Raw genomic sequence first — 13,261 nt, forward strand, 5'->3', positions numbered from 1 at the left:
ATAAATATGAGAAAAATAAAATTAGGATGATTAACATAATTACGGCTTTTTGCACTTAAACATAAACATGCGGATCGGAAATGGCGGGAAAACAAACATCTCGCTTTTTATTTTTTTTCCTGCTAATTATCGCGAATGAATTCACCGCTAGAGTAGCTGAAATGTCAAATCTCAGCTACGCTTTATAATAATTTTTTTTGTGATTTTGCATCTGCTAATTTGCAATTATGCATTCCATTTGTCTTTCATTTTGATAAGCAACACCATATATTTTGGTACTTATGACTTTGTTTTCGTATAACAGATCTGAAAGCCACACTTAAAAACCTCACGCACACGCCATCTAGTGAGACAACGATAGCTCATTTGCTGTCACTGCTGTCAATTTTTTTTAATTATCGATGAGGCCATTTTTTGTCTTTGATTTGTCAACATGGCCAACATAACGCATCTAATCCGTCTATCATACTTCTTGACAACCATCTATCAAGCCTAATCAGTCTGCCAAGTATCAGACCGATCAAACCTCAATTAAGGTTTTTTTTATGAATAAGGCTGTAACTACATACTAGTATAGATTTTGCATTTTATGTCTATGACGAACTAAATTGAATTTAGGTTTATTCGTTGATTCGTATATTATTGGAAATAGTTTTATGGCCAACACAGGCATTAACAACGTGGCAGTACTGTTTTAAACAAAGTAAGTATATTATGCCATGATTGATCTATTGTTTTTGAACATTGAAAAACGCCTTACAAAATAATTCTACTTTATTACAAAAAAACATGGAGTTACATTATTATTGCTTGGTGTCTAGTTCCAAAGATAAGCGTCAATAAGTCTGTATGTTTATAAATACTAACTACATATTTACAATGTACATAATTTACATGCCGGTGTTACAATAAAGGTAAGATTGTCATGTAAATAACTTGTATGTAATCATAAGTCATGACATAACCGATGGACTATTGCGACTATAGACACCAATGTCAAAAGATGCTTTACTCGCCCTAGATGAATAGCGTCGAGCGACTGGGTGGAATCATTACACTAAGGACTTCATTCTTACTTGACATGAGAGGTGACAGTCAATATGAGTGATGGGAGTTAGGATAGTGAATGCAAGAGAGATGCTTCCTCTCACTCACGAACGGATACCCTGGTGGTTAGAGAAAATGACTACAAAGTATACCGGATTCAATCCCCGGTCGGAGCATATCTACGAAATATTAAAAAATACGAATGTTTGCTGTCGCTTCTTGGATATCTAAATGTATACCTAATGTATTTCGCTCGCTAGTATTTATATTTATCCCTTTCTAGTACCCATAGTACAAGCATGGCTAAGTTTGGAAATAATGTCAAATGAGGTCAAATTATAGTGTCAATCGTCCCATATTTAATCATATTATTAGGTAATACGTGCAGTGTGAAATATCGAGCTAAAATCAATTATAACGATAAGATTGGCGTTTTAATATGGTATTTGACACTACTAACTCATAATTCCAAAACACAGTTTTTTTTTTTAACCCAGGAATCAGATTACTTTCTGTTAACTGTAAAATGAGATTTTCAATAGCTTTAAAGTAAATAATTAGTCGATTGATTTCATAAGTGACGTCACAGTTCACTATTGACACACAATATCGCTGCGACGTATCGCATAGTGAGTGACACCTCATTAAATTTATATCAATTGATTGGTGGTGTCAAATTATGCTCTATTAACATTGACACTAAGGCTGCACTTGGGTGACACTCTTTCCCGGCCCTGAAACTGACATGAGCTTCTATGGGCATGTACATGAAAAACAGGGCCGGTATTTCCATGTCGGTATTATCCAGACCGTGAAAGAGTGTCACCCGCTGCACTTGACTAGTTAGGTTTTGAAGCTCGGCTTCTTTCGTATTTCGTGTTGCACATAAGGGATATACCCGATGTAAAATTACTTAGTAATTAATTGGCGGGTAGTTTTTTCTTCGTGTAATTCTACATCGATGCAGAGCGTCCGGTCCGCACAAAGTGTAAAGGGCAAGTGACAGAAAAACAGCCCTCTGCACTTCGACGCTCTGTATCGATGTAGGATTACACAAATTTAAAACTACCCGTCTATTACCAATTTTACGAAAATAGCCGAGCTGTCAAAGCTAAATGGTCAAGCGTTTAGAGAATAAATTACAATAAAGTCCCTATGGTATAATTTACTTCATTTAAATAATATGCCATGTGTCAAAAATCACCGGACCTATTCCATTTTATACACATCTATACTGCAGTGACCTGCAATCTATAGCAAATTTTGAAAAGCGTGTACCCACAAATCTTCTTCTTTTTAGCCAATAAGTGACACAATACAATGTCAAGCAAACTGGGTTATTTACCTAGATTTAAATCACTGCCCAAAGCAAAACATTTAAAATTAAATGGGACTTTCCCTAAAGCATTTAAATATAAAAAAGTCAGTTCCGTTAACACTAAGAAAATGTCAAAGTCAACCTAAAAAGTGTTACATCATTTAGGGCTCTTACACAATAACACGATACGACATCGCGTCGTGATACGACATGGTATCGTATCGGTTTATGTGTAGGAGCCCTTATAACCAGTCCAATTTCTGTATATCACGTCGCGCGTATACAAGCGACACAATGACAATGCGTCGACTTTGCCTGAGAAAAACCTCAATAGCTCTCTAAGAAATAGACCACAGAAAACCAGGTCCGAAATGCTCGAACTTCGAACTTCGAACATCGAAATGAATGCTTGTGATATTCGAACTTCGTATCTTGCCGTCCCGCAGACGCTTATATTATTTAATACGAGAGTGAGAGGGACGGTAAGATACGAACTTCGATTTTCGAATTTCATAGTAGCTCCCTAGTTGTACAGTAGTCTAATAATGGTTACACCCGGAAAATACTATGCAACAGTCCTTTTTTTTTAAACTCTTGTTAATGGTTTCCTTGTGATGCATTCAGCTGGAAAAGGAAAAATTATGTTCTTTGCCTACATGGTTTAGTGTGATTTCTAAGCACTAAATAATTTAGGGCATAAAAATAATCCATGCATCTCCTTGATTTTACAAAATTCCCTACAATCGCCGATAGAAAAAAGTTTTATTTCATGCAATAAGAGCTAAAAAGGCATCGTTCGGCTCCGCCGACGAGTCGACGTCTTTTTCGCTCTTATTGCGTGGACATAAAGCATATTTCTATCGGCTTATGCAGATTCAGTGTCGATAGATGTGGGGAGAACATTAAGCGAGCGGAAACCTTAACAAGAATTATATTTTATTTTTATTATGCATACTATATGCCCTAATTTCGTTCGTCATTAAACGGTAATTCAGGCAAACGTCTTATCAAGCAAAATTATACGGTCTTGTAAGATAACCTTTTTAAAAGTATTAAAAATTAACAAGCCAGCTAATGCAATAGCTACTGATTGGTTAATGGTCAAATAACGTATATTTCATCAAAAATGGACATGTCAAACGGTAGTTAAATACAACTTAAGTATTAGTCCTAACTTTCGCTTCACCCACGTGCAAATATTAAAATTTAATCGCTACACGTTAAAGCGCGTTAACTGCACTCAGATATTATGTGTCCATATTTCTCAGTTCATATCTATGACAAATCATCTATTAATAGGAACAATTCACTTCACAATGTTATGTTGTATTAATATATAGTGAAATGTTTGTGCAAAAAAATGGCTTCGCAATTATTATTAAAAAACAAAAATACAATATCTAGTAATCTTAGTGTTTCGCCTTTCATTGTGTTTCTAGATGTTGCATTTGGTATTAAAATACTACGAATGCTACGTCAATTTTGTCGGTATAAAATAGAAAGGCCAATACCTTAATAATTTTAAACCTATACAAAAATTAACAATCTATTGGAAAATTTACAATAACAATTGACCTATGTCAATTACCTCTACATAGATGAATCATCTTTACAGAATGTACAAACCACACATGTCTCTGAGCGATGCTTTACCATTAACTTTACTTAATATTTGAACATGGGGTCCACTTGCTGCCCGGGTTATTCCGCTAACCCTCTAATCACACTCAAAGAGGTCAATCAACTTAACAGATACTGCATTATCTTTCCGATGTTTCCGATAAAATAAATAATCCCTCGCAACAGATCTATTAACCCTCGCTTTCGGCTCGGGCAATAAATCAGCGATCTAAGGATCTCTATCACAAGTCGCGTTTTCTATTTTCTACCGACTCAGTTGTAAACGCTATTTCGGACCGTATGAATTTAGATGAACCGCCGTAAGCCCTTCACAGTTGTTGCAAACTTGTTGGGAATCACCCCAAAAGGGGTAAAACCGCGTTTTGCATTTACCCCAAAACGCGTAAAACTGCGTATCGCATTTACCCCAAAAGGGGTAAAACCGCATTTCTTGAGTTTCGATAGCGAATAAGATGCTATCAGACATAGCGTAGCGTAAGTCGCACTGCACTAGCTTTAACAAATTCTGCAACTTTCGAGGGTAGATTCCAAAGAAACGGTCAGAAACCACTGCACTACAGCCTTATTTCAGTATGCCAAAGTTTTACTCATCAAAGTCACTTATTGTGAAAGGATCGTACTGCTCACGGCGATTACCTATAAACAGCCTGAGTTCCGAAGCAGTCTTGAGATACGTCAAGATGACAGTTCGAGTTATACAGGTAAGCCAAAGTGACAAGTCGGCTATTAACTAGAGACCGGAATTCACGTGTCACTTTTGAGCTGTCATAGAGACTTTTAATTTATCTACTTTCAATGCAATTATTATGAAACATTTTTAAGAACAAATAAATTGTTTAATGGTGTAATCGCTAAAGAGCGAAGTACGGAAAACTAAAAAAAAATAACATTACATGGCTAAGTCAATAGGAATGTCAAGATTAATAAATTCAACAGTAAACTATCAATATTGTGATCAAATTATTCACATATGCTATACAAACTATTCTCCATCGACCCAGCGATAAGAACCTTTAACATCTTTTTTCACTTTGTTGTTTTGCATCGATACAATGAATATTGGAAGTCGATGAGCGAGAAGTCACCATGACAGCCCAATAGTGCCACACAAAATTACGACCCCAGACTAATACATTGCCAACCTGACTATCTGACAATAAAGATTAGAAATCAAACAAATGATGGCGCCGCTTCAGACTATCGCAACATAAAATGTTTGAATATGGCAAAAAAAATATATGAACAATCTCATTTACCTTTGAATCACGCATTACATTGCCAGTTCACTGGTTCTCATTTCTACCCTCTATTATAGGAAAATGACCGTCACATTCAAACTACAGCTTTCACCTGTCACAAGCTATTTATACCACCATAATAGTCGTCATCACACATCACTATTTTACGTCTGCGTCCGCGAGCATGGGAAGTGACGAGGAAAGGAGGCAGAGACGTAGCTGCGTTACTCGTCATGTCTAGTACTCTGGTCTTGACCGGCAAGACGAACAAGGCAGCAGTGATGTGGTCTGAACATTTTCATTAGGCAAACCGGAGAGTGAGAGAAGCGTGAGGGTACATCTTCGGCAGTAACTTAGCTAAATTTGTTTACTAAAGTCACGTAAAAGTTTAGGTAGCCCGGTAACCGAGTTACAGCGCCATGCTGCTTGAGTTGTTGGTTCCGCAGAGCAAAGCGTAGTGGCGCAGAGGTATTTACGTCACCTTCTTCGTATATCATCGCTGCGGCTGCTGCGAGAACTGTCTGCGTTTCTTGTTGGAGCGCGCGTCGTTGGCGCGGTAGCGGGGCGGGTTGGCGGCGGGAGGGGACGAGTAGCGACGCTGTTTCGACGAGAAGGAACGGTTGCGGTTCTTTGGCGCGCCGTCGGTTGCGAAGCGTTGCTGCATAACACCTGGAAATTGAGGCAAGTGTCAGGAAATTTTAAGTTAATGTACTTACATTTATATCGAACATAAGTGTGGGTTAAATTGCAGTACATGATTTTTTTAACACCATATAAAACCAATATAAAGAATAATTCAATACTGCTTATAACATTCCGAAGGTCAGTGATTTGTTACTGTTAGTGTCTGTCTGTTATTTGTAACTCTACTAGTCCTTTTGCATTAGTTTTTCCTTTTTCCCCTATTACGTAATGCTATCGATCAAAATTCCTTAGAAATCCACTATATGGGTCACTTAGCTTAGACGGAAGATGCGAGCAGATACCTTATTTTCCTAACAAAGTTGAAATCAATCGTTTTCGCCACTTCATTCTGCCACACGGTTTAACCTCGTGCATGTTAGAATGTCCACAATAAATTCGGGGTAATTACGGACCTATGACAATGTAACAAAGTAAAAATTCTTGTGACGTGTGCTTGTGACACCAGGTCAGCATGACTTTATTTTAGAAACAATTAGGTTCAAATTGTTTTGTTTTTTATACTTGTATGCTGGGCCTTAGGAGATGGTGAATACGACCGCGAACGTCAGCGCGTTATGCGACACGGCCTCTGGCATACCTGAGGGTATGTTGTTGAAGTCGGAGTTGCTAGTGATGTGGTGTATGATGAGCGACTGGTGCGCGGAGACGCGGCGCGGCGTCGGCGAGGAGCACTGCAGCGCCGACAGCGGCGGCGGCGACGTGCGCGCCGGCGGCGACCCCGACCCGCGCGCCTCGCTGTCCGACCACTCCTGGGGAGGGACAATCAACGTTACGCCTTGCTTCATAAATAACTGTAGTGACTTAGAAGAATACAGGGTGTTTGATTCTACTCGCATAATTAAGCTGCTTTTGTTTTGTAACATTTTCAAATAACTTGAAATCAGTTTATTTATTGATCGTCAATGTATAATCGTTAGATCAGTGTATCGGGCATGTCATGGCGGTGTTATCGCTGTCTCTTGGTACGGGGGCCTTTAAATATTTTTTGAAAAACATTTATTAATGTGCTGTCAATTCTGTATTGTATCGCATACATTGAAAATTATTTAATCTGTATGAAAAAAAAAAATATTATCAGTGACCATATTTTTAAAAAGATGCAGAATAAAAGTAGCTTAGTTATGAGAGTAGAATCGAACCTTGGATTTAAAGACCCATGGTCAAAGACTCGATACTCATAGGGCGGAAGCCTCAAGCACAGTATGTAAACCTGTTTAGCGTCATGTATGTCTTGTATTTGTTCTGTGTTTGTTTTTATGGCGTTAAATAAATGTATTTTCTTTCTTTCTTTCTAAACCACAGGCATTCTAGGGCGTATCTAAACTTCTAAACTTTATGCGTATGCCCTTACCATACTTTGACCATACCGAAATGAGTGAGCTCACTCATTTGGAATCATGCCAGAGAAAGTAGTGTTGGCAATCACCATAAGGCAAATAGAGATAGCACTACTTTCTCAGCACCGCGCCTAATGCCTAATACACTTTTACGCTGCGAAGGCATATCTAAACTTCAAAATATGAACGTAGGTCTGACCGGCTCGCTGTCCGTCTGCGCCGGCGACGGCCCCCCCGAGGGCGGCGGCGGCGCCGGCCGCTGCGGGAAGAAGAAAGGCTCGAACGTGTCGCGCACCCAGCGCCGGTACTGCAGCACGTGGTCGGTCACGCGCACGATGCGCCCCAGCGCGCTGTGCCGCGCTAGCAAAGCGTTGTGCGGCGCCACGGCTTGCTGAAGGATTATGTAGCCGTAGTCGAACGCCTGCAATTAAAAAAAAAACTGTCAAAGCATACACACATGAGACAGGAACAGGTTAGATACGACAACAAATCGTAAATTGTACAACGAGAGCATAACAAGCCTTTGTACCCGAAACTAGAGCATTACCCATTTTCCCCTCGACATGACTATCCACCCTCGCTGTACCGGCTTGGGTTGCTAAATATATGAACATCCCGGGTAAAATGGATCGTTTTATGCTCTTGTCTCTTGTTATACATACAATCTGGGTAAATAATCAGTTTTTTTTTAAATTACCATTTCGGCAACTATTACTAAAAAAGGTGATGCTTAGGTTTAAATTTATATGAAAACTAAAGACAATACCGATGCTAAATCTAGAGTAATCAAAATTCTTGCGACTTATCCCACCGTTGTGCTCATATACGTGGAATGGTATAAAGGTTCAGGCTAAGTTCAGATGACAAGCGCTTAACACGCGTTTACAACTAAATACATTTTATTCAGGCAGTTGGTATCAAAACGCGCGTTAAGCGCTTGTCATTTGAACGTACCCTAACCGAACGGTCAAAACGCTCGAATATTCTCCCATCTACTATTTGACATAAAAATCTTCCTCGCTACTATTTTTGTTGCTAAAAAGTGCCGCATGGCACAACGTAACGCGGAACTCTAACTGACTGTTATTATTTAATTCACAAAAGAAAAAATCAAATACGTGTTCAATATTGATGATATAACCAACGGGCTAATTCGAATTCATAGGGCACAAGCCTATTGCTAAGGGAGGTGGTCGTTACTCGCGTCCGTAGGTTTTACCCCCGAGACCCTACACGTGCCTCCCGGGTGGTGCTGAACGAGTAACAACGCCGAGTATCAGGTGCCGGTAAATAACCTGAACCCCTGGGCAACCAGGGCGGCTACTACAAGCCGGGGGGAGTTAAAATGCCCCCAAACAAGTAGACTCGTCAATCCGCAGTGGCTTGCGTGACATTTTATTGGTCATTTACCTTCATGCACAGGAATGGCGTGCATTACAAGAGACCTACACTCAGCATTGGGTGGTGAAAAGTTGAAAAAGAAGCCTACTGCAAGCAGGTCTAATAGTACAGTAGGGCCTCAGGTAACTCGACATCAAAGCTGAGTATAACACTGAGTGTACCGTACCATTTCACCATTTCCCTGCCCAGTTTCACCCAAAAACCACTCACCTGTTTGACATGGATAGCTCCGTAACTAGATCGTCCGATATCATTGCCGGGCGTCAACGGATCCTCTATGCAAAGCAGGGACGGCCTGTGCCCATCGTGCATGTCCTTCTGCAAATCATCTTTGGACACGTAAGCACCCCCATTCTTGACTCTTATTGCTGTCTTCAGATAGTTGAATTTTCTTCCGTAAAGTTCGAAGAACTCTATGAGTAGGACTCCGAGGTTGTGGGGCTGGCGCAGCCGTTCCGGGCGAGGGTGGAGTTGGAGGAAGCTGATGCACATAAGGATGAGGGAGTAAGAGGATATGCCGCCCGTGAACACCTCGTTCAGGTCCCGTTGCAGTAGGAACTGTTTCAGGACCATGACTAGGCGGGTGAGCACCGGGTATTTTTCCTGGAAAGATATATTTTGAAATCAGAATTTATATTCAAAATCGTTTATGTGTGGGATGTTTAGTAAAAAGGAAACCCTTACATTGCATTATAAAGCCGAGTTTAGACTTGCAAGAAAAATCTTGCGAATTGCATTACATTGCGGCGCTCGATTGACCACTACAAACTCCGTTGGCTTTACGGCCTCGCAATGTAATGCAACTTGCACGATTTTTCTTGCAAGTCTAAACTCTGCTTAAAGATCCTTTCTCCCATAGTTCGATGACTAAGGGTCTCCCCACAAATATTGAAGCGGAATCGGCTTAGCCTATAAAAAAAAATATTTATGCCTACGCAACATGAGCGAAAAAGACGTTTTCTCGGCCGCACACACTCATTGCGTGACATAAGGCGTTTAGACCATTTCGCGTCGATAGGTGTTTGGAGACTCTTACATTCAGAAATAGTGATTTCAAAACTAAATCCTGTTTCGTATAGTCTACTGTCCGTAAATAAGAGAGTAACACTGTATATCTGTCTATTACCTCTTCACAATAAAACCGATGAACCAATCTTGATAAAATTTGGTATGGAGATAATTTTAGACCCAGCAGGGCTACTACGAAATTCGAAAATCGAAGTTGGTGTCGTACCATCCCACTCACTCTCGTATTAAATAATTTAAGTGTCAGAGGGAGGGAACGACACGAACTTCCTTTTTCGAATTTTGGAGTAGCCTCCCTGTAAAGGACGGAGGATAGTTTTTATCCCGGAAAAATTATAGTCAGCAGTATTATATCAACTATACGAAAAAGTATACTTAGCGGCAAAAAATCTGGTCCATCAAATGTATGCAGTAATTGGGATGTCCCAATTTTTGACAATAGGCTTTGTGAAGCGTTTTAGAAATCAGATTCCAAAAATGTGATAATCTGATTTAAAAAAAAAAATTAAGTAATGGCCTTCATTTGACCCCTGCAGTGTCCCGTCACAAAGGCAGTTATAAAGCAGGTCTACACTCTTAAGCAAATTGACAGTTTGAAAAGTGGCTGTCCTGCTTATAATAGCAAAGAGTGACAAAGATAGAACTTTAATGACATGATGCGCACCCGGCTTTAAACAGTTATCATTTATCGTAAAGTCCGAAATGTATACGAGTATTTCCAATGTATTTTTACAAATTAAATTATTAAATTACTACGTTACAAGTAAATACAAAAGAATTTAAATATCAGCTTTTAATAAAAAATATCTATTTGCTATCACACCATTAAAAAAACAAAGGAATAATCGAAGCTAAAAGAAGATAAATAAATAAAATTATTTGTCATGGTTCATTTAGGACCCAAAGCCGTGCTTGTATTATTGTCAAATTGTAATGCCACAGATTATGTTATGCACGACCTGAATTTTTGTAGGCAATGGAACGGGGCTGTCTCACTGTGACATCATCCAGCGTATTTCGTAAAAAAAATATAAAAAATTAAATACCCAAATTCAAAATCGATGGAAATGGTATCTTAAAATATCCTATTCTTTCCAAAAATAAAATAAGAACTATAGGTTATTTTTTTTTGGTGCATCCCAATTGATAATTTTGTATGTAGACTGGGCCAAATTTTGTGCCGCTGAGTATATTTAACTGTAGATTTGTAGCTAAGCAATACACAGATTTTTGTCACCATTGATTGGTATTTTCAAAAGATGAGGTTACAGAAATGGCGCGTATGACGCGCGGTAAAGCGATTCAAACGTATTTCGGGCTCAGCCTGAAATGTCTGTTTTCGTAAATTGTACAATTCTCAAAAACGTCTGCGTTTTCACAATGTTTAGCACTTCTATTTAGTCAGCTTTCTCAAATTGTCTGATATTTAAAATGTGTACAATCTCAGGAAGTCGTCTATCCATACTATATATACTATATATACTATATAATATTATAAATGCGAAAGTAACTCTGTCTGTCTGTCTGTCTGTCTGTCTGTCTGTCTGTCTGTTACGCTTTCACGCAAAACCGCTGAACCGATTTGGATGAAATTTGGTACAGAGATAGAATAGACCATGGGAAAGAACATAGGCTATCTTTTATCGCGAAAAGGAGGCTTTAAGGGGTTGAAATAGGGGGTGAAAGTTTATATGGTGGAAGTTCGTCGCTGTCGGAAATAAAACCATGAAACTTGGCATTTAGGCACTTAATAAGAAATAAGTCTGTTTTTTGAAAATTCGACCTGTGAGGGGATGAAATGGGGATGAAAGTTTATATATGTAAGATCGTCATTTTCGAAGATAAATCGAATGGTTCTTTATGAAACTTGGCGTTTGGGCACGTGATAAGAGATAAATAGATATATTTTCGCGCATTTTTTTAAATTCTTCCTGTGTGGGTTGAAAATAGGGGGTGAAAGTTTATATGAAGGTCGACATTGTAGAAGATAATCGATTGTTCTTTATGAAACTTGGCATTTGGGCACTTTGAAAAATAAATAGATATTTGTTCAAAGGTTTTTGAAAATTTTACCTGCGAGGGGATGAAATAGGATAAAAAATTATATGGAACGTCGTCATTATCACAGATAAATCGATGAATCTTTGTTGAGGTATTCGATAAGAACAAACCGGTTAAAATCGACTCGAACTCGCGCATCAAGGGTTCCGTGCATAGGTATTTATGAATATCAAGTGTTAGCAGAGCCAAACTCATAAGCAAAATGTACGCAATGTGGGGTCATTTTACATGGCTTATTAACATAGACAGTCAGACATGAAAAATTATGATTTTCAGATTTTTCTTACTTATTTTGCTATAAAGGGAATAAAATTGCTATAAGAGATTTATTTGATTTTATACAAATTTCAAGTTTCTAGGACAGCTAGAAGTACCCTATAACTTTTTTTGAGTTTAGGGTTTTAATTTCAACTCGATAAATACTCCGCACGTTTACGGGATAAAGGGTCTTGACAGACAGAGGGACGGAAGGACAGCAAAGTCATCCTACTATGAAGAATTAGTCCTTTTGTGTTGGCAGGGTAGAATACTTATGTTTTACTAAAGAATGGAAGAACAAAAAAAATTAGTTTAGATATAAAGCAATGTATTAAAATAGGTTATTTCAGTAATCCGTAGAAGTTTCTATGTGCTATTATTGGCAGAATAGGTACCTATAAATTAAATACTTTCCAAAGTTAATATTCCACGCGGACGAAGTCGCGGGCAAAAGCTAGTTCATAATATTTACATTCCTATAATATTAGCATTACCATAATTTCTGCTTTCCCGTTATGTTCACTTTTTTAAATGGCTATAGTCTTGTTATGTTTGTTTTCCCATAATGTCTGCTTTATTTTCAAATCAATTTTCTAAGGGATTTTCGTAGTTTAGTTTTTTACTAAACTCAATGCTAATAAATGCGAAAGTAACTCACTCTGTCTGTCTGTTGCTCTTTCACGGCTAAACCGCTGTACCGATTAAGATGAAATTTGAAGACCATGATTAGAGACATTTTGGGAATGAGACTTTTCTGGAATGCCAACGTTATAAGAAGGCGGATATTTTGAGGTTGCAGACATTTTGAGAATAAGCACTTTCTGAAAAGCGAACATTATACAAAAACTGACAGTCTTGGAGACAGGCAATTTTAAATAGCTGATATTTTGAGAAGCTGGCATTATGCAAAAGACGTGTTGACATTCTGAAAAGCAGACATTTTGCGAAAAATACATTTTAGAAAACGGATATTTCAGGCCTGAGCCGTATTTCGACTGCACTAAAACTTTGTATTTGCGTTTCGGGCATATACGGCCTTATAGATAAAAAATATACTATTAAAAAAATAATGTTGTGTGCATAGGTCCTAAGATGCAAATACTGTTTCAACTTAGAGAAACGAAATGAGAAAGAAACAAAGTTAGCGAAGCAAACATTTCTATTACACATCAAGATTGTTTCTAATGACACAATCATTGATATGGGCCCCCGCAAAGTAACGCCTGATT

At 38.4% G+C, this 13,261-nt stretch overlaps 1 protein-coding gene across 1 annotated transcript in view; it reads right to left on the reverse strand.

Moving 5' to 3' along the window:
* Positions 1 to 3,322: 3,322 nt before the first annotated feature.
* Positions 3,323 to 13,261, reverse strand: part of LOC141441505 (non-canonical poly(A) RNA polymerase protein Trf4-1-like) — a 37,413-nt gene continuing 27,474 nt past the window's right edge. The window contains exons 5-8 of the mRNA XM_074106267.1: positions 8,898 to 9,290; positions 7,486 to 7,707; positions 6,527 to 6,698; positions 3,323 to 5,913 (exon numbers count right to left, since the gene is read on the reverse strand). Coding sequence (XP_073962368.1) covers positions 5,738 to 5,913; positions 6,527 to 6,698; positions 7,486 to 7,707; positions 8,898 to 9,290 — 963 coding nt within the window. The 3' untranslated portion in view covers positions 3,323 to 5,737. The remainder of the gene's footprint in view (positions 5,914 to 6,526; positions 6,699 to 7,485; positions 7,708 to 8,897; positions 9,291 to 13,261) is intronic.

This window comes from Choristoneura fumiferana, chromosome 24 (genome assembly GCF_025370935.1).
Source record: "Choristoneura fumiferana chromosome 24, NRCan_CFum_1, whole genome shotgun sequence".
Classification (NCBI taxonomy): domain Eukaryota; kingdom Metazoa; phylum Arthropoda; class Insecta; order Lepidoptera; family Tortricidae; genus Choristoneura; species Choristoneura fumiferana.